Genomic DNA, 22443 nt, shown 5'->3' on the forward strand with positions numbered 1-22443 from the left:
AGGGGACTGAACAAAGTGACAAAAAGACAATTTCTCTACTAGCCATTCACTTAGGTTGATGAGGAGGAGCACATCAAAGTTTCACTAACAGCTATTTCTTCCAACATGCTTATCAGTGGTTTTGCAACATTGGGACTAAGTCACAGAAATGGTGGATGTGGGTGCATACTGACTTATGGAATAAAGTAGGTTCACTGATGTTCAGTAACAATCAACACATATAAGCAGGCTCTGCCTTGGCAACTGACGTCAATCCAACAGTGAACTCAATAGGGAGTTACAGGCTTTGGGCACTGTCCGTTTGACATGGAGCTTCCTAAATCTCACAAAATGATACCCTATACTCATGCGATTCAATAATTGGCTAAACTCTATTTTCTTCTTGAATTCACATACTAACCATTGTTTATCATTAATATTTTAGTTTTTGCTTGTTCAGTCTCTAACATTTAATCCTCAGTTGGTAAAGAAATTCTTTCTTTCCAAATTGTTTTTGAACAGGCCATTTTGACAAATTCAGACCAAGTGTTTTCCTTTGCTTATCACTGCTGCATTTACAAGACAAAAACATTAAAGAAGACCACTCTGTAAATAACCCAGAATTCACTAAGTTCTTTCAGAGGTGTGCTTTCTTTGTATTAAAATTCATTGCTACTGTTTATAAATATTCTCAGACTTTAGTTTCCAGGGCTAATAGGGAGGGTTTAAATTGAGCTTTTCAATGCATTGACATTCAAAATTAAGATCATGTCCATCAACTATACTACCCATAGAGCAAAATCACAGCCAAAATCTCCTGTTTTTAAAATCTCCGTAACTGTTAAGACTTACTTATAGCTGATTATGAGTCAGTGAAGGGATGCCAGCCTGCTCCATGCAATTAGCTTTCCCACCTAAGTCATTTGTAGGAAACGATAAGGACTGTGACTGAACTGCAGAGGAAATCCCACTGTACACATGGCAGTTAGGGCACATATGCTTCCACAGATACTTGATGATGAGCGAAAGCCAGAGTATGCGGTGTAAAAATCAGAGAGTACTTGGATAAGCAACACTGTTCTTTTATAAAAATGTGTAACTTCCACAGGCCCATTTCCCAAGTGTCTCCATCTCTACACACCTGATTTTCCTAGATTGTGTTCCTCCTCCGCAGCGCAGAGATCTCAGCTCATTGTGGATTTTGCATGGAGACCAGTGTTCTACAACCCAGGAATACTGATTGCATTCACTGTAGCATGGGACTGCCTCATGGACCTGCCAAGCAAGAATAGGAAAGGAAAAAAAAATTATGTGGAACTACCCAAGGTATATGAAAACAGCCTATCTTTTAATAATGCCGGATGAACATAACCCAAGAACTATACTCTGGTTAAAACAGCCAAATTACACTCCCAAAAAGTGAGATGTATTTGGCTTCTCTGAAATTACTGACTTGCCTAAAGAAACATACAGGCGAAATCAACTAAGATTTGATGGCATGCCTTCACAGAAGAGAACAAAGGACAGTCATTTCCTACCACTGAGAATAAGAATTCCATTACCATTTCATTTCCTTGAAGACCTCACACAGCATCTATTAGACGGTCCAGCTCTCAATTATTTGGCGTATTGTATTCTCAGATGTACTTTAAGATGTCAATTGAAACAAATATATGTAAGGAAAATTTACTCTTGAATATAAGAGGTCCTTAGAATGCATAAGAAAAGTGGTGTTATTTGCACCGGAAATTTCTTTTTATGCCCCCAAATGATCAATGCTAACAGGCAATCATTTAGCCTCCTGGGTATTGTGGCTTCATATGAATTCATCTATTTGTAGGATGTTTTCAGAGCATAGCTATAACACTCAGACACACACACATACACAGACACACACACACACACAAGACAAACACTGCTAGACTATTAAAGGTTGTGCATGATTGATTACTGACTGTGAATATTTACACTTTTATGGTAAAAACAATGATTACAGTAAATGAATTCTTAGGTTACTTCCTATGCATTTGTTTGTGATGATTTTTTCCCCCTACAATTGTATCCCAATGGGTAGTCAATTGAGTTTGCCTATTTAAGACTGAATTTAAAATGCATTAGTCAATATAGAGCACAGCACTCTCCCTTGGTAAGAAAATGTTTCATTGCGTGATAGGTTACTCTAGATCACAGAGAGGGCTCTAATATAGCACGCTGATGAAGAGTGATTCAACCTATTACCAAAATACTTAATTAATGCTTTTCCTTTTAAATAAAAATTTAGGCCTGAGTTCTTTTCTCCTACTGCCTTTCTAATTCCACAAAATCATAAATGATGACTAGGCAATGCTACCCAAACAGAACTGTTCCTTGCAAGTTTCCACTAAATGTGAGGGAAAGCACTGTGTAATGGGATAATCAGAAAACAAGATTGGAGCACCGTCAGCATGTTAGATGGAAATCAAATGAGAAAAGGTTATTTGTGAGACTACATCTTAGGAATCACAAATAATGTCAGAAACTATTTTTAACCATGGGGTTCTATTTGGCTCTCTCACCTAGAGCACACAAGGAAAAGGAAAACCACAAAGTGAAAAATATGTGAGGGCAAAATGAAAGGAGATGGGGAAATAGAAGTGGAAATGGGTGTAGGAAAGTAAGGAATTAAGTAATAAAAGAATCACATTTCATGCTGCGAAGGCTGCCAAGAATGGAATGAAAGGTTTGGAAGCAGAATCTACATTAGAATAAGGAGGTAATAACTTGTAAGGGAGAAAAGTCTGCCTGAAAAACTTCTAGCATGGTAGATGTAAGAGAAAAATCGACAAAAATGAAAAGACAGGAACCCAACCGAGCAGACACCTGGAAAGTGAGCTGATGACAGCTGAGGGTTTAGTCAACTCAACTATACCAAGAAATAAAGATTGCACTGAATTTATGGGCTTGTTCTATAAACTTTTCAGTAGGTACCAGACCATTTAAGTAAAGCTCTTTGGCTTTCATATGAAATGCATGAAAGCCTGCCAAACCAACTTGGTACAAATGGGGTAGATGAAAATATTAATTAAAAAAGTGTTTTCCCATACCTCATGTATGAATGTGAAAGCAAATGGATGGAATATGTTGAAAGGGGCCTATATTTCTAAAGCTATCAGTACTAGGCAGAGCTTAGACTACCTTCCCTCCTATGGAAACCCCAAAGACAGATGGGGGGGGGGGAGAAAGAAAACCTGTTTAGTTGCATATTCCTCTGATATACACATTTTAATGTCTGGTCATATATTGGTTTACTGTTTTTACTCTTTATGCTCTGCAATCTACACCTGTAGCAGAGTAACCAACCTCAATGAAAAGCTGTTGGAAGATAGGGAGCATATTTAGGTAGGAAGATGTTGACCCATCCTCTTGGCCAATGGTATATAAAAAAGCAACTCTTAAAAAAGATTCTCCAGTCACGTGGATTTACTTGTTTTTCTTCCCCCTCAGATGTGTATGCTATTTTAATATTGCTCATACTGTTACTTCTAGCTGATAAATCCCTACCCTTCCTTCAAAGCCCAAGTAAACCCCATCGCTTCTGCAAGGCTTTTCCCATGACCCCTAGTTGGCATATCTTTGGTACTCACTGGCTGTCTCAGTTTTCAGTAGACCTGTAGCCAGATTATAACGTCAGGATGCACATGTACACAGCCGGGACAATGCTGGAGGTTAGAACCTCATTGTGTGTTGCTGGGGGAACGTGCACATTCAATAAAGTCATCATCTGACTCTCTAAATGTTTCCTATTTCTCACACCACTTTAACTCGTTTTCTCACCTTGGTCTTAATGTGTACTTTTTACTTTATATAATAAGTCTACTTTTTACTTCAAATAATATGGAGAGAATAAGCTCAGAGAAACACAATTTGTACTTTTCATACCTGATGCTTCTGGTCCTAACCAAAGTCAAACCTGTATAATCAGCATTTGTTTAGGTGGCTACTTAAAGAAAATTTTGAGTTTTAGGCAGTCAGGAACTAAGTTTCCATATGCCTGTTTTTCACAAGACATGGAGAAGAGAGTGGTGTTCAACAAGTAATTGTTGAATTGAAACTAATTTTTTAAGGGAGCCCAGTTGCTAATTGGCCCTCATGTAATTCTTCAGAGAACACAGGCCCACTAAACAGAACACGTAAGGGGTATTTTGCAAAGCCCAAAGGACAATAAGGAGGAACAAAAATAAAAACCTCTCCTTTCCATTATGGGCTGGCGTGAAGAACAATCACTGTGTCATTAAAAGGTACCGCTTGATGATTTTGTTATGGGGAAAAACCATGTCCTTTAAGAATTGTGAGAATAGGGGTGCCTGGGTGGCTCAGTTGGTTAAGTGTCTGACTTTGGCTCAGGTCATGATTTCGCCATTCCCAAGTTCAAGCCCCACATCAGGCTCTGTACTGACAGCTCAGTGCCTGGGGTCTGTTTCAGATTCCCTCTCGCTCTCTACCCCTCCCCGCTCATGCACATGCACTCACGCGTGCTCTCCCCGCCCCCCCCCCCCATAGTAAAATAAACATAAAAAAGAATTGTGAGAATTGTCTCCTTACAGTCCTTGTCCATCAGGCAAGGAATCTTATTGAGAGGGTTAAAACAACCAGAAGCGGCAAAAAGTGCAGTAGGCATTCCAGAATAAAAATTAACTACCCAGCTGGCCAATTTCTTCTCCTGTCAGTCCTTTATGTTCTGGCCATTTCATATTGCTGTTTCGTTGGTGCTTATTACAGTTTCATAATGGAAATGTGTTAAAGCATGGACTTTATCAGGGAATCATATGGAAATGTTCTGAAGGAGAGAAATGAGCCATGGGAAAGTTAAATGAAAATCATTCCTAAATGGCACAAATTAGGAAGAAAATAATAGGGTTTAATAGGGCTATAGATGCTAAAAATGCCACTGAAAAATCTAAATCCTCTGAGAGGCAACATTTGATTCTCCTAGTAATGAGTCTTATTTATTACTTCTTCAATGGGGAATTGTGTTTTTATAATTTTGCTAGTTCTGGAGTCATATCATAAACTTATTCATTGAGTCGGTCTTTTAATATTTATTAAATACATCTCCACTCATTGTAACTGATCAGTTTAACTAAGTACTGTTTTGTGATACCAGTCTCCAACTATAAACTGACTTCCCTGGCCTACACTTGGAAGCAGGGACTTAGTGGTGCTCAGCGGATGTCATTATTAATTATCAGAGTCCTAGGGCTTAAGGACTCAAATAAAGCAAACAAACAATAACCACAATCAAAACAAAAACAAAGAAAGGAAAATTTATGACTTCCAATTTTCTGTGGTAATAACCCTTTGCTCCAGGGAAGCTGCCAGTCAACAACGCCCAGGTAAAAGTCTTCAGGCTGTAGACTTCCATGCTGGGGACTGAGATTAATCAGTAGAACTTGACATCGGTTCAAAACCCCATCTAGGAGCAGAAATTCCTGCAAATCAGAGCCAGGTCTGTACCACTGGAGTGTGAGAGGAAGTGGTCTTCTCAGAGTGGTGAGACCAATAAAGCACTATGGGTTCCCTTCTGCCTCAAATGTTGTGAGCTTTTAACATAAGATGTACAAATTTCCTTCAGGGCTAAGACCCTCATCTCTTAATTCAAAGAACTTCTCCCCAGCCCTTCTCTACTTGCCTGTTTCCTCTCTTTCAGCCTCCAGTTTCCACTGTTTCCCTTCAGAAGGGTCCTCCATGCTACAGCCTCCCTCAGCTTAACCAAAATCTGCCCCTTTTCTTCTTCGGTCTACAACTAAATTAGGTGGTACTCCTCCATTAGGAATATCTGAATGACTGAAAAATATCACATTTATGTAAATAAACTTTTGCTTCCATTTTTGTTAATCATGAATTTATACCTGTCTGTGCATAATGTAATACATGCAGTGCTAAAGTTCAGTCCTAATGCAACTGCACCCACGTTTTACAGCATCACTGGTCCCAGGTTATCAGTGACACCACATAAGGTTGCATATAACTTTATAGCTTCTATACGACATTTTATGTCTCAGGTCTCAACCATCATGATCATTTAAGTTACACATTAGTAGAATCCCTATTTCCATGTAAAAATAAATAAAATTTGAAGATTCTGAGCCATTTATGGCTGATGAATGACTAGGCTGGTCCTCGAGCTGAGATTGGTGATTCGAAAAAAGTGCTGGGTTTTGCCTGTTTAACTTGTTTCAGGCATATCATCATGCTCTGAGGATATCTTTCCAATGAGGAAGATAATGCTAATATTTATAAATCCTAAGAAGGGAAAACCAAGAACAGAATTACAAAGATATCTATATAGTAGATTATGGCTATTACTTCATATAAAAAAATACTGCACAAGCAAGTCATTTCAAGGCTTCATGTATGGGGTCTCTTTTCATAATTTCGAAAAACCAAAAAGTATCTCTGAAAACCAACTTCCATGTTTAAAGCAAGAGCAGGGACTATGTCTTTTACGTGGTTGCAATTCTTGATGTGAATGGGGGATTTAAAAAATCCACAAATGCTTTTAAATTGGTGTCTGGGAAAAACATTACGTTCATCACTTGTCCAATGTGTTGCTCAAGAGGGCAGCATTTGGAGTCAGGTTTTTCTGGAAATCCGCAGTACAGCGATCCATACTTGTGAAGTGGGCAACTGTCAGTTCCAGCCTTGATGTTCAAGTATGAGACCTTGGCTGTTTTCCTCTTCCAGGACATTTTCTCACACTAGCTTCTTTAGCCACACAGCGTTTGAAAAGATTTCCTGAGAATGCCCTGAGCTTATCCCCATGCCTAGTTTGTGAGATTCACCATTGGTTTTAAATATGCATTATATGTTTTCTTTTCAGTTTTCACACTGCAAAATCTAAACACAAACCTAATAATGCTGACTGAGTTTTATCTGCAAAATTTGTAGACAAACTGTTGAACTTTAAAGCCAATGGGTATTTGATTAGAACAGTAAAAGTGGTGGCTACATTCCTCATCTCCTAAAAACAGCGCTTTCTGAGCTGGATGTGCAGACCCTGAGAACTGTAGCATTGTACCGAGGGGCCCATAAGTGCATTCCCATACCAAACCTTGTCTACAGTCTCAATGAATAATATAATCTCAGACATACTGTTATCACCGCTCCTCAAAGGAATGTAGGCAATGCTGTGATTAATGAAGTTTTAATTTAACTTGAAAGTACCGCTAAATTTGAAGTTCCTCATTAGAAAGTTTCTCAATCCAGGTTGGCTAAAAATGAAAGATCCTTATATCAAAAGCTCTGGGAACTACTGCCTTTACATACAATGAAGAGAAGAAATGGACTAACAATGAGGTTATGCCTTGAAATCACCTTACTATTTCTATTTTGAGACAAGGTATGTTGTACAGAATAGCCTTTTTCTAAAGTGAATATTGAAGAATATTTTTTACTGAGAAGTTCTAAACCCGAGATTTTTTTTCCTTTTCCTTTTCTAATGTTCTATTAGCACTTAACCCATTACCTCCAGTCTGAATATCACTGATGATCTCTTAAGCATAATGCCATCAGAATCAAGATGAATATCCACGCACAGCTTAACCAGCTCTGTCATCCACATGGTCCTCTTTTCCTCCCCAAAGTGGGGGTGGAGGTAGGGATGGGTATGGAGACTAAGTAGGGCCCCAAGCCATGCATTTACTTCTTCCCCTTCTCCATATTTCTGCCTCTTTCAAGGGTGTCACACACAACCTGAACTTTACAGAGGGTATTTAATACTGGGGAGCCACCAGGCCCTCACGTAAAAGGCCATGATTAAAGCTCAGTTATCTGTGCTAATGTAGTTTATTTATAATGGCAAACAAGAAGCAATGCCTTAGCTTTTTTTTCTTCATTAATACTGTATTTTCCTGATAGCAGATTTTCATTTCTTACTGTGTGTCATTTAAGTGACTATGAAAGTAAACCATGGTCTTAAAGTAAACTGCATGGTAATAGACAATCAAAAAAAATGATTATTGTGCAAATCCTATAAAGTGTATGATATTCTATAGTAAAGCACTAACACACACACACGTGCGCGCGTGAGCACTGACCAGATTCTCTCTGTGCCTGATATGTGTTACAGAACTGAGGCAACATATTGACATAGACAACTCGGGGCAAGTTGAACTATAAGGCCCACACTCTGTACTTTACCACTATGTAAACAATCATAAAAAATAGAATGAAAGAGGGAAACTCAATCCAGGGTTAGAGTGACTTTTCTAATACCCTGAGAGATGCCAACCACTGCCATGCTGTGTTATGACAAAAAATCAGATGATATTTTGTAGACTGCTCATAGCATGCCAGAGTCTACTGTCACGGTGGCCCATTGGATTTTCATAGAACAGATTGCAGTTACCAGTCAAGCTGAAGTAACAAACAAAACAAGAACAACCCCATCCCAATTATCACTGATACTTCCAGAAAACTCTGGAAGAGTTGAGCCAATAGCTCTTCAGAAATGAGGTTATGAATGAACCTTGAGAGCATTATGTGAAATAAGCCAATTACAGAAGGACAAATACTACATGAGTCCACTTATATGAGGTATCTCAAATAGTCAAACTCTTTGAGGCAAAGAATAGAATGGTGGTTGTCAGAGGCTGGGGCGAGAGAAATGGGGAGATGTTATTCAATAGCTATAAAATTTAAGTTATGCAAGATGAATAAATTCTAGAGACCAGCCTACAACACTGTGGTTATGGATTACAAATACTGTATTACATACTTAAAAATGTATTGAGGGTGGGCCTATGTTAAGTATTCTTACACAATAAAAATTTATAACAAAATTTTTGCAAGAGGTTTGTGTTTTAAAGGGAGTTTGATTGCACCATGGAAACCTGACTACAGAAAAGAACACTTCTGCCCTTACTGTATATGAGATACTGTCCAGGAGTCTGGTGCAAATATTAGATAAATAGATGGATAGATGGATGAATGGAAAGACAGAGAAAGTGAGTGAGTGAGTTATCACTTACCTGGGTCACAGAATATGACCACAAGAAATCAGGAGAGAAAAGACAGCTTTCTTTCTCTGTTTTAATAGAAGAGTCTGAAATGGAAACCCTTGCCTTCTGGCGGGTAACGTAAGTTTTACAAGTTAGAGGCATAAAGAGAGATGAACAGATCTCAGTTCTTCAAAACACATGTCCTAAGGGTATCTCTATGTGAAAGGTATATGGTACTGTTTTGGGTTCATCAAAAAACGGAGGAGAAGGGTTTGTTCTGAGGCTTGCAACTCATTCTCTAAGTGTCAAACACAAGTGAAAGTTTTGGCCAAAGTCTTTACTTTCCTTAATGGCCTTTGCTGGGACAGAGTCTAATATAGTTCCCACTTATTCTCAGTAGTTGAGAACATCATGCTATCCCTATACTCTGGAATACATGCAACTGTTTGTTCACCCAATAAATACAAGAAGCCTATGAAAACATGCTCAGGAAATCAATAGAATTTGGATGATAAAAAATGTAATTATATAGAGAAGCAGTGTAATCTAAGTTGCACACCCCTTAGGCAGAGAAATCCTGTGTTTGTGTGGCTAGACTCTCAAATACAAATGCATAAAGAAGAATAGCCCTAGTTAGGATAATCTAATAGGAACTTCTCTGGATGAGAGGTTGCCAGTCAAGCAAATGAACCACAGTCTAAACATAATTCTCATAAACAGTACACAAGGGCCCCAGTACACATGAGATGAAGCCTGGAGATTAAAGCTAGCTGAGGTAAGTAAATGGGAAAATGTGATGAGATAGAATTTTATTTGTAGATAAGGGGAGTCACTAAAATTTCTGAGATTTATATCAAGAGATAGATTCCAAATAAAGTTTGGGGAACATAAGTCATCTCAAACAGGAGAGAGATGAAAGTACAGGAGAGCTCTGAGCAAGGCGGAAATGGCAGCAGTCCCAGTAGGAGGCTACAGTTTGGGAATAATGATCCTCTTAACTGCTATCTCCACAAAGCTTCCAACTCAATGTGGTAGAAGAGACACCAGGATTTGGAACTGAAAATGAAAGAGACAACTCAAACATCAGTGCTACTTTTTGAAATCATTTAAGATTAGTGTATTCTAGAACCTAAGGACAGATAAAAGAAAACTTCCTCTTTTTCACCAACAGAACCGTGAAGAAAAAGACAAGGCATCAGCTTCCCAAGAGCCCTAAATTCCAGGGAGTATTACTAATGAGCAGAGCAGAAGAAACTCTTGGGTATTTGCCAAGAAAACTTTTCATGACATATTTACCATCTTATTTCGTCTTAAGTTGGTTTAGGTGGGATAAATCAGAAGCCGTGTATGACCTGAAAAGCAATGTGGTCTTTGCAAGGTTTGCTCAGAACTTACCAATACTCACAGTAGGCTAGCACGAAACTGGCTTCCGGCTTCACGACCAAAAGGAAAGCCTCATAATTGGTGTTTCACAGGCAAGGAGAGCTCTAAACCCACCAGGCTATCGCCTTTTAATCATTACCACAAATAAACCTTTCCTGCTCTGAAATGTATAAGAGTTCTCATATAGCACTATTTCAAAGTTAATCAGGAAGTCAAAGAAAAAAAGGAGCCATCAAAAATTTAAATAAAAACTTAAAAAAAATGGCCATTTTTTTTTCTGTTTAGTAGAACCAATTTAAAAAGAAGGAACAATGTAAGAATTGCCGACTACAAAATCCATTCCTAATTTGGCTAATTTCTAAATGATCCTGTTATAACAGACAGGAGGAGAGGAGGGGATCACAGTATCTTTTCATTAAACAAAAACCAGACACAATTATTAATTCCTTATAGGTTGAGCCAAAGATAATAATTACAAAATATCTCTAAAGAGACCTTTGCACAAAAATGTTATGTGTTATAGACACAGAGTGATCTTTCTGTACATAAACATATAAAGCAGCAGTTCTCAGACTGCATTGTGCTCTAACAGTTTTCTCTGCTATGAAACAAGGCCAGTCACAGCATAAAACAGCTTTTTAAAATATGAACTCTTCATGTGAGTCCTCCCATAACAAACCTGATGTATCTGGGACAAAGTTAAGTGAAACATAGAGCCACACATGATGTTTTATAACCCAGGACAGCACAGCCTGACCTTTGTGGAAAAGAGAGCAAGATTGATTGGTTAATGGAATCCCTGCCATTCACTTACATTGTGATAAATTGGGATCTTGCCTCTGATTTCCACCCTAGTTTCATCAGTTGGAGACTCTTATTAGGGACTAATTGGAAGCTGCTACTTTATGGAATAAAGAATATCATGTTGCAAACATTCTTCCTCAGAGTCAGTGAGGAAGGGACAAGACTAAGGCAGACCTTTCTGGTTCTTCACAAAATAAAAACAAGATGATTCTGCAGGAAAATGGTATTTTAAGGCAAACCTGTACCTAGCCCCTGTTTTAGTAAACCTTATTTTGACCAAAAGAAAGACAGCTGATTGTGAGATAGAAATCACGTCTAACAAGCATATTGCTATATACAACACAAATAACTAACTTATTCCTGGGTACTTGCAGAACACAAAGTTATTTGAAAAACCTGACAATGAAGGTCTTAAAATGTGTTATAGAAAGATCAGTTAACCCATTTACATAACGTGGGCACGTCTCTACAAATTTGACCTGGACAAACAGTTGAAACATAAATACGTGTGTGTGTGTGTGTGTGTGTGTGTGTGTGTGTGTGTGCGTGCGTCTAACAACAGCCTTTCTGGGGTCTGTACTAAGAATTCCAGAAATCCTATTTTGTGCAAACAACCCTCCCCACCCCACCAAAATAAATAAATAGGGCATAAAGCTATTGTGTGTCCCTAGTTTATACTGTGTGCTTAATAGATGTATACTGGCATCAATATGAATGAATGAGTGCAGAAATATTTCCCTGGGCGTGCTTCCTGAAAAGCATACACCTAGACCAAACCATGATGTTGGCATCACCTGAAGCTAAAAGTTTTGCTCTCTTTATAATTACTTTTACAAGAATTTTAATATTATGCATTAATAACTCAAATCTAACTGCTTATAATTGTACTCTGGTCCCATGATTTGGAAGTAGATCTACAAATAAATTCAGAGTCTAATATGTTTTTAGGTTTGTAGGATTTTAAAATTCTCTAATTTCTGATCTCTAAATATAGATGCTATTTATTAGACAGACAGTACTACCACATTTGCCTATCCCAATTATGGATGCCTTGAATTAAGAAACATACAAGTAATACTCAAGGTAGTCAGTTTTCACCATTCTTGGCTAAAAGCAGAGCCTGATGGCATGAGGGAGCCAGGTTCATTGTGACCACTGGATCTCTCAGAAGATGGAGGTGATACCTTGCACATCTCTTATGTTGCACATAGCATCTGACACGTGCAGGCTCTTGATAGACTCATAATAAATTCATATGGAACTTAATCAAGCTGTAGGAAGTATGGGACCTATAGTTCTAGATCTGAGCTGACATCTCATTTGTGGAGTGGGGTCTTGTTAAAATATTCTTCCTTACCAGGAATCACACTTCTCTGAACTGATTAAATGTCAAGTGTAGAGCAATTCAGGGGATGGGCAGCATCAGCTGCTTTACTTGTAGTGGATTCCAGTTCTCCATTATTGGATTCTTTGGTGGGAACCTATTAAGTTAATAATGGGGTCCTCTTCTGGGGTGGTTTCATTTCAGTCATGAAATGATCCTTTATACTGCATGAAAAATTATCTGTGGTCTAGTGAGCCAAGAAGGAAGCTGTAACAAAGGGGTTTTATATCAGCTTCTGGCATTGATTTCCTGGTAGCTCACTTAAAGGCCTCTCGGGGTCTAAAGTCATCTGCTGACTTTAATATTTACTTTCAAAAGAACAATAATGGTATATGAGCTTTAGAAAGTTTGAGAGAGTTCGCTTTAGTAAGTAATACCTGTTTAGAGTAAGATTAGCACTGAAACACGGACTAAAGAACTTTGAAGCTGGAAGTAATCTATACGATCATCTATTTCAACTACATCACTTCATTGAAAACACACCTGCATTTCCACGTACATTAACCTAATAAACTTTTGAATAGTTTCCAACATTACAAGCTCAAAACCTGGGAGAGATGACAGAATGCAAGAGACAAATGCCTTGAAGATTTATGCTTCCTCATCCTCCACAGCACCTAATACATTGCTGAGAAAAAGAGATGTACAGTGACAGCTAAGCCAGCAAAACAACTTCAGTCATTCCAAAAAAAGCACTATTATTTCTGATAAAGATACAAGGAGTATTTACAATTCCATAGTCACATCAGTTTTTGACATTTTCTATTGAGCATGAAATGATTCCTCCTAAAAAGGTAAAGTCTTTTTATAGCTGAGACATATAAAGTGCCCCATGTTGCAAGACTTAATGAAAAACTACTAACAGTTTAGTGATCACTTACAAAGTAGAGTATAAAGCATTGATGAGGAATAACATGAAAATAGAATGAATATAATAAGAATTATTCTTCATTAAAGATATGTGTTTGTAGATAACAGGAGTTATAGATCTTTTAACAGTTGAAGCTAGATTTCTTATACTTACTCATTCACTCACACATGAATTCATTGGATACTACTGATGCTCTATTACATAAGACCCAGAATCTTCTTAAACATTAGATAAATAAAGATGACACAAATCCTTTTCTTTTGCATGTTGGTAAACTATGGGCCTGCGGCCAAAAATGGCCTGCCACTGTTTTTAAAAAATGAGATATAACCTACATATCATAAAATATGTAGGTTTCTCCTTTATTTAATTTTAAAATATTTATTTTGGGGGGTGCCTGGGTGGCTCAGTCGGTTGAGCGGCCGACTTCGGCTCAGGTCTCGATCTCACAGTCCGTGAGTTCGAGCCCCGCATTGGGCTCTGTGCTGACAGCTCAGAGCCTGGAGCCTGCTTCGGATTCTGTGTCTCCCTCTCTCTCTGCCCCTCCCCTGCTCATGCTCTGTCACTGTCTCAAAAATAAATAAAAACTTAAAAAATATAAAATATTTATTTTGGGGGGGGAGAGACAGAGAGAGAGAGAGAGAGAGAGAGAGAATAAGAGAGAGAACTCAAGTGGAAGAGGGGCAAAGAAAGGGGGACAGAGGATCTGAAGCAGGAGCTGGGCTAATAGCAGAGAGCCTGATGTGGGGCTTGGACTCACAAATGGTGAGATCATGACCTGAGCCAAAGTCATATGCTCAACCAGATGAGCCACCCAGGCACTTCAGTATTCACTATTTTCAAGTGTATAATTCAGTTTTTTTAAATGTATTTGTAAAGCTGTGAAATCATCATTACTTCTAATTTCATAGTATCTTCATCATCCTGAAAAGATACCTTATACCCATTAGTCACTACCCATTTTCTCCTACTCCCTGCCCCTGACAAACAACAACCAAAGCCTAATCTACTTTTTGCCTCCTTTTTTTTGCCTATTTTGGACACTTCATATACATACAGCATGTAGCCTTTTGTGTCTGGTTACTTTCACTTAGCATAATATTTTCGAAGTTCATCCATGTTGTAGCATGAATAAATACTTCATTATTATTTATGCCTGAGTAACATTCAACTGTATGGATAAACCAAGTCTGTTTATCCAGGTTTGGATAGCTGAGGGACATTTGGGTTGTTTTCATCTTTTGGTTATGAATAATCATGCTATGAACATTGGTATACAAGGTTTTACATGGATTTACGTTTTCAATTCTCTTGGCTGTATACCTAGGAGTAAATGGAATTGCTGGGTCATGTGGGAACTGTTTACATTTACCTTTTAACTACCAAAGAGTTTTCCAAAGTGCAACATTTTACATTTCCATCAGGAATGTACAAGGGTTATGATTACTCTACGTTCAATAATTACTGTCTATCTTTTTGATTTTGATTATAGATATCTTAGTGGCTGTGAAGTGATACCACATTGAGGTTTTGATTGGTGTTCCCCTAATGACTAATGATGTTTAGCATCTGCACATCTTTTCATGTGTTTATTGGACATTTGTATACCTTATTTGGAAAAATGTGTACTCAAGACCTTTTCCCACTGATTAATTGGGTTGTCTTCTTATTGCTGAGTTGTTAGATATCCTTATATTTCCTGGATACTAGATTCTCATCAGATAGATGATTTGCAAATATTTTGTCTCATTTTGTGGACTGTCTTTGAACTTTTTGTGATGATGTACCTTGAATTACAAAAAGCTTTTACTTTTGATGAAATCCAGTTTACCACTTCTTCCCTGTCTTAGCTTGAGCTTCAGATATTCATGGTCTAATCCCAGGTCACAAAGATTTACACTGATATTTTCTTTTAAGAGGGTAATAGTTTAGCCCTTATATTTTGGGCTTTTGTCCATTTTTAATTAATTTTTCTGTGTATGGACCATACTTTATTTTTACTTTTTCACATAGCTCTTCTTTTTGTTGTTGTTGAAAAATTAGACACTTAATATAATGTGGCAACTCTGGAGACCAACTTCTTCCCTCTCTCTAGTATTTGCTATTGTTGCTATTTTTTGTTGTTTTTGACTTTTTAAAAAATATTGGGGTGGGGGGAAGAGAGAGAAAGAGAGAGAGCGCTAGTCAAGGAGGTACAGAGAAGTAGAGAGAATCCCAAGCAGGCTCCGTGCCGTCAGCACAGAACCCAATGCAGGGCTTGATCCCACGAACATTGAAATCAAGACCTGAGCCAAAATCAAGAGTCAGTTGCTTAACCAACTGAGCCACCCAGGCGCCCCTGTTTATTGACTTTTTTAAACTAATTCTGTGAAGTCTGAGTTTGTTATGCCTAATGATGTCTTCGTGTAATGATCTGACAAAGATTCCCTTTAATCCCTAGGACCAAAATGTCTCCAGTCTTTGCTGAGGGCCTGTGTGTTGGGGCACACTTTTAACTGTTCCGTCAGCAATTTACAGCTCTTTGTGTTCATTTTTCTGCTTGCACGGAGCCTCATGGTTAGCCCCAGGTGAGAGAGTCCTGTTATGGCTTTCCATAGTTATCTGCGTGTCCAAGGTGTTTTAACTCCCAGCAATATGTCAGAGTTTTTCAAAACTCCTATGGACATGTTTTTTATTCCCTAGCTTTTCCTTTTAAGCTTTTTGTTATTCTGTTGCTTGCCCCAATGGTTAGCTACTGTCTCAGGTAGCTGCAAGTTAAACAATTACTTCTGATTATTTTGAAGTAATGTCCCCAAGCTTCTTCACACTGGGTCAGTTGAGTCAGGTGAAATAAAAAAAAGCCTTATGAGTGGGTACTTCCAGGGAGCCACCAGACAGTTAAATAAAGGCAATTCTTTAAGAACAGAACTCTGAAGGAGCTCCAACCTTGCTCAGCCCTCTCAGTAGCTACCAGGCTGTTTATTATTATTATTACACCACGATTGTGGGCAGCTTCTTTCAAGGACATTATGGAGCTGGTGTTGTGAACATGGACATAAGACAAGTTAAAATGTAATAAGTATTTCTGTTCTGAGATTCACCTACTTTTCTTGAATAAATGCTTCCCATATTGCTGCAGCTTTTGATTAATGGACAGAGTCCTGAGAAATGTTATTTGGACAATTTTTGCCAGTGTTCTTGTTGCTTTTATGCAGAAGAGGATTTTTGGAGATCTTTTCTCTACTATTTTCACTGACATTGCCTAATTCTTGTATTATTTTTTTTACAATATTTTTTGTGCTGATTTTTGAGAGTGTGCACATGTGGGGGAAGGGGCAGAGAGACAGAGAGGGGCACAGAGGATCTGAAGCGGGCTCCACGCTGACAGCAGAGAGCCCAATGTGGCGAACAGTGAGATCATGACCTGAGCCCAACTCTGATACTTAACTGACTGAGCCACCCAGGCACCCCAGCCTATTTCGTTAAATTTTACTGAGTCACAGCTATGCTTATTCATATGTGTCTTGTCTATGGCTGCTTTTGTACTACTATGGTAGAGCTGAGGAGTCGTGACCAGATCTTACTGCCTGCAAAGTTATATTTGCTTACCCTTTCTTTACATCTCAGTCCATTCTGGAACATATTCTCTATGTTATAATCTACATTAAACTTCTAATCTTCTAGTTTTTTATATTGAAATTTTATGAACATGTTTTGGGGGAAGTCTTCAAATGAGTGCCTTTTTTGGTATAAAGTTAAATAAAAGTGAAATACACTAATCAATAAGATAAAGGATTGGTTATTCAGGAATAAATATGTCATGAACTAAAGAAGGATGTGTACCATCTTCAATCTACAAAAAGGAAACGACTTTATGCCAACAAAATGCATTTGGGGGTCAGTGAGCTAAAACAATACACCAAGTTGCATGTGCCATGCAGTATGGTATATGGCCCTGTTAGCAAAAAGTCGTTATTTTTACTCAGAGAAAAAGTTTCTGTAGGACTCTAAGAACTTATCTTTACAAATCATTATAGCGATCTTGGAGTTAAATATGAGAAGATGAAATGAATCTTTAATTTTAGCAAATGCGTCCTCTTCATAAGATGTTAGTGTATGCCCAGAGCATGAAATGGGAGACAACCCTACGAATGTCATGCCATGATTTTATATATATTTGACCAGAAAAAAACAACTTGAGCATTTAGATGAAGCTTAGACATAACAGAAGGTATCACGTTGCAAAGTTCTTTGGATTTGAAAGTCAGCTATCTAACCCCAGTTAACAGAAGATTGGGTAGGACTGGAGTTGTACATTTTGTACCATCCCCAGTGCACAGGATCCAAACTACCTAGCCATATTATGTTTCATTGATAGTCCTTGTAAAACTTTGCACATGAAAAAACTCAGGATTCTTCTGTGACTGACAAACTCACTTTAGCTGTACTTAGCTCCTGGCAGATAATGCATCATAAATATCACTCCAGTCTACTATACAGTTAGCCTCTGAAAACTTTACTGATGTTTTCATTATCTGACCAACAATATTTCAAACAAAATTGGGATGGACAGAAATAGCATGTGGATTTATTAAAACTATAAAGGAACTAGAGATTTATAGGACATACTGATGTAAACCTGAAAAAAGATTAATTCCTTTAAAAAAACAGGAGGGGAGATTGAGAAAGAGAGAAAACGATATTCTGAATGCTATTTGCTAAAAATTTGGTGACCCTAAAATCTGCTGGATGCTGTGCATGGAACTCTCAATGTTAAGTGTGGGGATAGAGAAATCCAGTACAATGTCATCTAATACACTCTGAAAGTAATAGAGAGCAGAGTTAGTATCAGAAACCTTTTCAGAGCCTGATATACTCCGCTGATTCTAAAATCTTAGGGCATTATTTTCTTCATATCATAAAATAAGCCAGGCATGACAAATTTAAGCCGATATCAATCAATTTTCTGGGTTTCTGAAATAGTTGTTTTGCTGATGTAAAGGTATACATTTAAGAGCGACATATAGGCAACTGACTCTCCTACGGGAAGAGTTTGTTTCTTTCATGTGTGAACAATGTTTTGATCAGGATTTACAAAGAGAAAAAAAGCTGATTTGTGAAGGAAAACGTCAAAGCTTCTTTTCACTAAATGAAAACAGTAGAGATCAAAACAGATTGCAACACCAACCTGAGCCTTTGTAGAAGTCCATGTTGGCAATGCATGACAAGCAAAAGGGAAAGAAAATTATATATGCATTAGTTGAGCTGCTATTATAATGCAAAATTGAAAAAAAAAAAGTAGAAATCCTTTTCCCGGGTTATTCAAAATTAATGGTTTACATTTCAGCTAGAATTTGAATGTTTCCCTCCCAAGTTTCAAGCAAAATGCCTCCTCTTAGTAAATATGAAACATATGATTGTATGGGAATAAAGAATACACGAATCTGAGAAAGCCGGACAGATTTTTCCCAGCTGTCCTCTGGCTTTGAGAGCCGATTCCTAAGACTATACACTAAATCTCTGAAGCTTAGGTCAAACTCACTTAGTATCCCAGTCACAGTCATCAATCATGGCAAGAAAAAAAATTTTTTTTGAAAGATACAGCACATATAAACCAGACTAACTCTTAGAATGTGGATTCCATGACACTTGTTCCTACTGCCCACTTTTACCCACCATGTATCTTTACTCCTTAACCTCACCATAATTTTAATTTTGAACTTACTTAAGTGACTATTTAATTACCGTAATTTCTACAACTAGTCTGTAAGACTGTATGCTCCTTGAGGGCAGGGCCAATACATTTTGTTGTTGTTGTTGTTGTTATTCATCATTGTATTCTCAATAGTTACCTAGTGCCTGGCATAGAGTAGATATTGCAAAACCATTTATACAAAAATGCATTAATGTAGTTCCGAGGCAATACAAATTAAAAATCTTATGATATATCTGAAAAATTATAACTCAACTCCAAAACAAATTTTCAATTTGAATTCAAGTTTTACTCTTTTATGTAAAATATCCAAAATCTTAACTTACAGAACATAATAGTTCCAAAGAAACTAAGTTTGGTAGGTCAATTAAACATCCATATACCTGGTATCTTGGGAATTCTAGTCATATTTCAATCAATTCATCATCATCACCACAGCCTATAAATACTGGTTGTTTACAACCAGAAGTCACTTCACAAACATAGCAGGTGGTCAAGACTTAGTATCACTATTTCAAAAACACTATGAAAATTGATTTGCTGGCTACAAATTATATAGGTCAAAAGGGGACTATCTTTGGTTTTAGATGGAAGTATAAAAACATTACAAGTGGTTAATGACAAGATACTTCGGAAAATTCCTGATAGAGAAATGTCCGTTTCATGATAATGGCTACATATAATTAATGCTAAGTGAACAACATACAATGTCCACAAAATTATTTTATTGGACATTAGTATTACATCTATGGAAGTGACTCATTTGCTTTAATACTTAATATTTTAATATTTAAATTAATATTACTACCCAATCTTGATGATTGTTCCCCATGGACTGTAATTTACATCAATGAAGAGAGACTTGGGCATATTGTCTGTTTCACTCCTATGGTTGTGTTGACACCTTGAGCTTTTTGGCCTGTCCAGAACTTAGAGTTAGTAGGATTCTATGAATACAGCTCCATAGTTTGAGGGTTATTACAACTCTTCAATTTCAGTTAACTGTACTTCTACAGTAAATATGTTAAAATATGTTTAAATAACAAATGCATTATTTTTTAAAATATTTTTTTCTAAAGTTGATTTATTTATTTTGAGAGAGAGAGAGATAAAGAGAGAGAGCTCACAAGCAAGGGAGGGGCAGTGAGCAGGAGAGACAGAATCCCAAACAGGCCTCTCCTGCTGTCAGCACAAAAGCCCTACCTGGAGTTCCATTCCAGGAACTGTGAGATCATGATCTGAGGCGAAACCAAGACTCTGATGCCTAACTGACTGAGCCACTCAGGAGCCCCAAGAAATGCAGTATAATATTAAAGGCCAAGAATCCTCTCAGGGAATAATAATGGGCAATTTCTTTAATATAGTTGGTTAAATTTCTAAAGGGCAATAAATAACAATAATCAAAAGAACCTTTTTTGTTATTTTTCAGGATATCTACTGAAGAAGTTTCCAACGTGTTAAAAATCAAATCAGATATGGGAATGTGACTGTACTTGATGAACCAAGTCATTTTCCAGAAGTTAAATATATTACTTTTCCTTCTTCTGTCTTTTAAAAAATTATGGTACCAAAATGTCATGGTACCATAATGAATTAATCCATGACATATATATATTATGGATATATATATTATGGATATATATTATGGATATATATTATGGATATATTATATATATATATATATATATATATATATATATATAATTTTTGGATAAGATTAATCGTCTATGCTTCTTGCTCAAATTTCTTTCAGATATTTCAACCGTTCTCACCTCTATAAACAGTTTTTATTATTTTTTTTCCTGAGCTTTAGTCAAGCTGCTTTTTGCTCTTTCTACTTTAAACTTCCACTAGTGGGGTAAACTGTAATGTGCTAAACAGAAACTGTCTACCTTTTCCTCTGGACCAACTCTATTTCCATACACCTAAATACTACTCAGTCTTTAAAGCTCAGTTCAGGTCTTAGTTTCTCTCCTTTCAAGTTTTCCCAAATCTGTGCTTCCACACTCCCTGAATTCCAGAGACACAAACAGAAATTCCCACAGATTTGCCTTTTCATATATATATGAATATATATATTCTATATTCCTAGATAGAGTCTAAGTCTGTTTTAAGACTGGGATCCATGGCACGTACATAAGACAAGCTCAGACCAGTTCACTTGGCTACTCAGAACACTGCTGGAACTCCCAGTGCACTCAGAATCATATCTGTGGTCCTCTTACTCATGGCCCATGGAGCTGTAAGTGACCCCATCCTGTCTATTTCTCTAAAATTATCTCCAAGTCTCTCTCTGAAGCTCCTTCCATTCAGTCACATAGCCACCTTCCATGTTGGTCCTCAAACAAGAAAGTGAAAGTCGGTTGCTGGGTCCCTGTGCCTCCTACTTCTCCTCTCTGTTGTAACATTTTTGTTTAGGCTGCCATGCTTCCTTTGCATATCAATCTTGACTATGCTTTGATGTCACCTTCTCAATGAAATCTTCCCTGATCATTCTATCTCCCTACCCTTGTTTATTTTCTTCACACTACCCATCATTATCTGCAAGTATTTATTTATACGCTTACTTATTTGCAAACTATTTCCTTCAGAATATAAGTTTATCAGAGCAGAGCCTTTGGCTTTCTTGTCCTTAGTGATATTCTAAGCCTATGGCAATAGGAGGTACTAGATAGTTATTCATTTCATGAGTAATTTCCTTTTTATACACTAGGCACCTGGTATAATGTCTTAAGAGTGGACTGAAAGCATTGGCAACTGTAGAATAAGAGAAGTTGGTAAAAGGATACTTTGTAGCTCTGTTTTAAGTGTCAATGTGGTCAGTAAATTTAAATAGGGATAGATGTTAGAATTCTATTTTCATGCAATATGATTTATTCATTATCTTAAATTACATATCAATGACAGCTAATATACATGGTAATTAAGACAGATTTCTAGGAGACAGAAACCTCTTTCCTTTTTACTTGCACAGACCCCCTCAGCATTTCCACAAATAATGAATTTTCAGCCAAGTGCATTAACATGAATGAAGAAAAATTGTATGGACATATAAATAATGAATACTAACTGATGGAAATGTAAATATGAAATATGAACCATAAGTAATAATGAATGGAATTGCTATCAAATTTTATATCTCAAGTATTTTCCATATGTGTTAGCTTTATTTACAACTTTTTATAGGCCCAAACACCATAAAATTAAATAAGATGCTGAAGAATATTTGAAATCTACCTTAGAAAAAATTGGAGAAGATCAAGCATTTTTATGAATAGATAGGGAGGATTTCAAAAGACAAAACCAAATTTCAATGCTAGGATTTCAATAGACAAAATCAAATTTCAATTCT

At 37.2% G+C, this 22443-nt stretch overlaps 1 protein-coding gene across 1 annotated transcript in view; it reads right to left on the reverse strand.

Moving 5' to 3' along the window:
* The window catches only part of THSD7B (thrombospondin type 1 domain containing 7B), an 860293-nt gene that overhangs the window by 101107 nt on the left and 736743 nt on the right, over positions 1–22443 (reverse strand). The window contains exon 16 of the mRNA XM_060626021.3: positions 1121–1254. Within this exon, the coding sequence (XP_060482004.3) occupies positions 1121–1254 (134 nt within the window). The remainder of the gene's footprint in view (positions 1–1120; positions 1255–22443) is intronic.

Source organism: Panthera onca, chromosome C1, assembly GCF_046562875.1.
Source record: "Panthera onca isolate mPanOnc1 chromosome C1, mPanOnc1 haplotype 2, whole genome shotgun sequence".
In the NCBI taxonomy this organism is placed as follows: Eukaryota; Metazoa; Chordata; class Mammalia; order Carnivora; family Felidae; genus Panthera; species Panthera onca.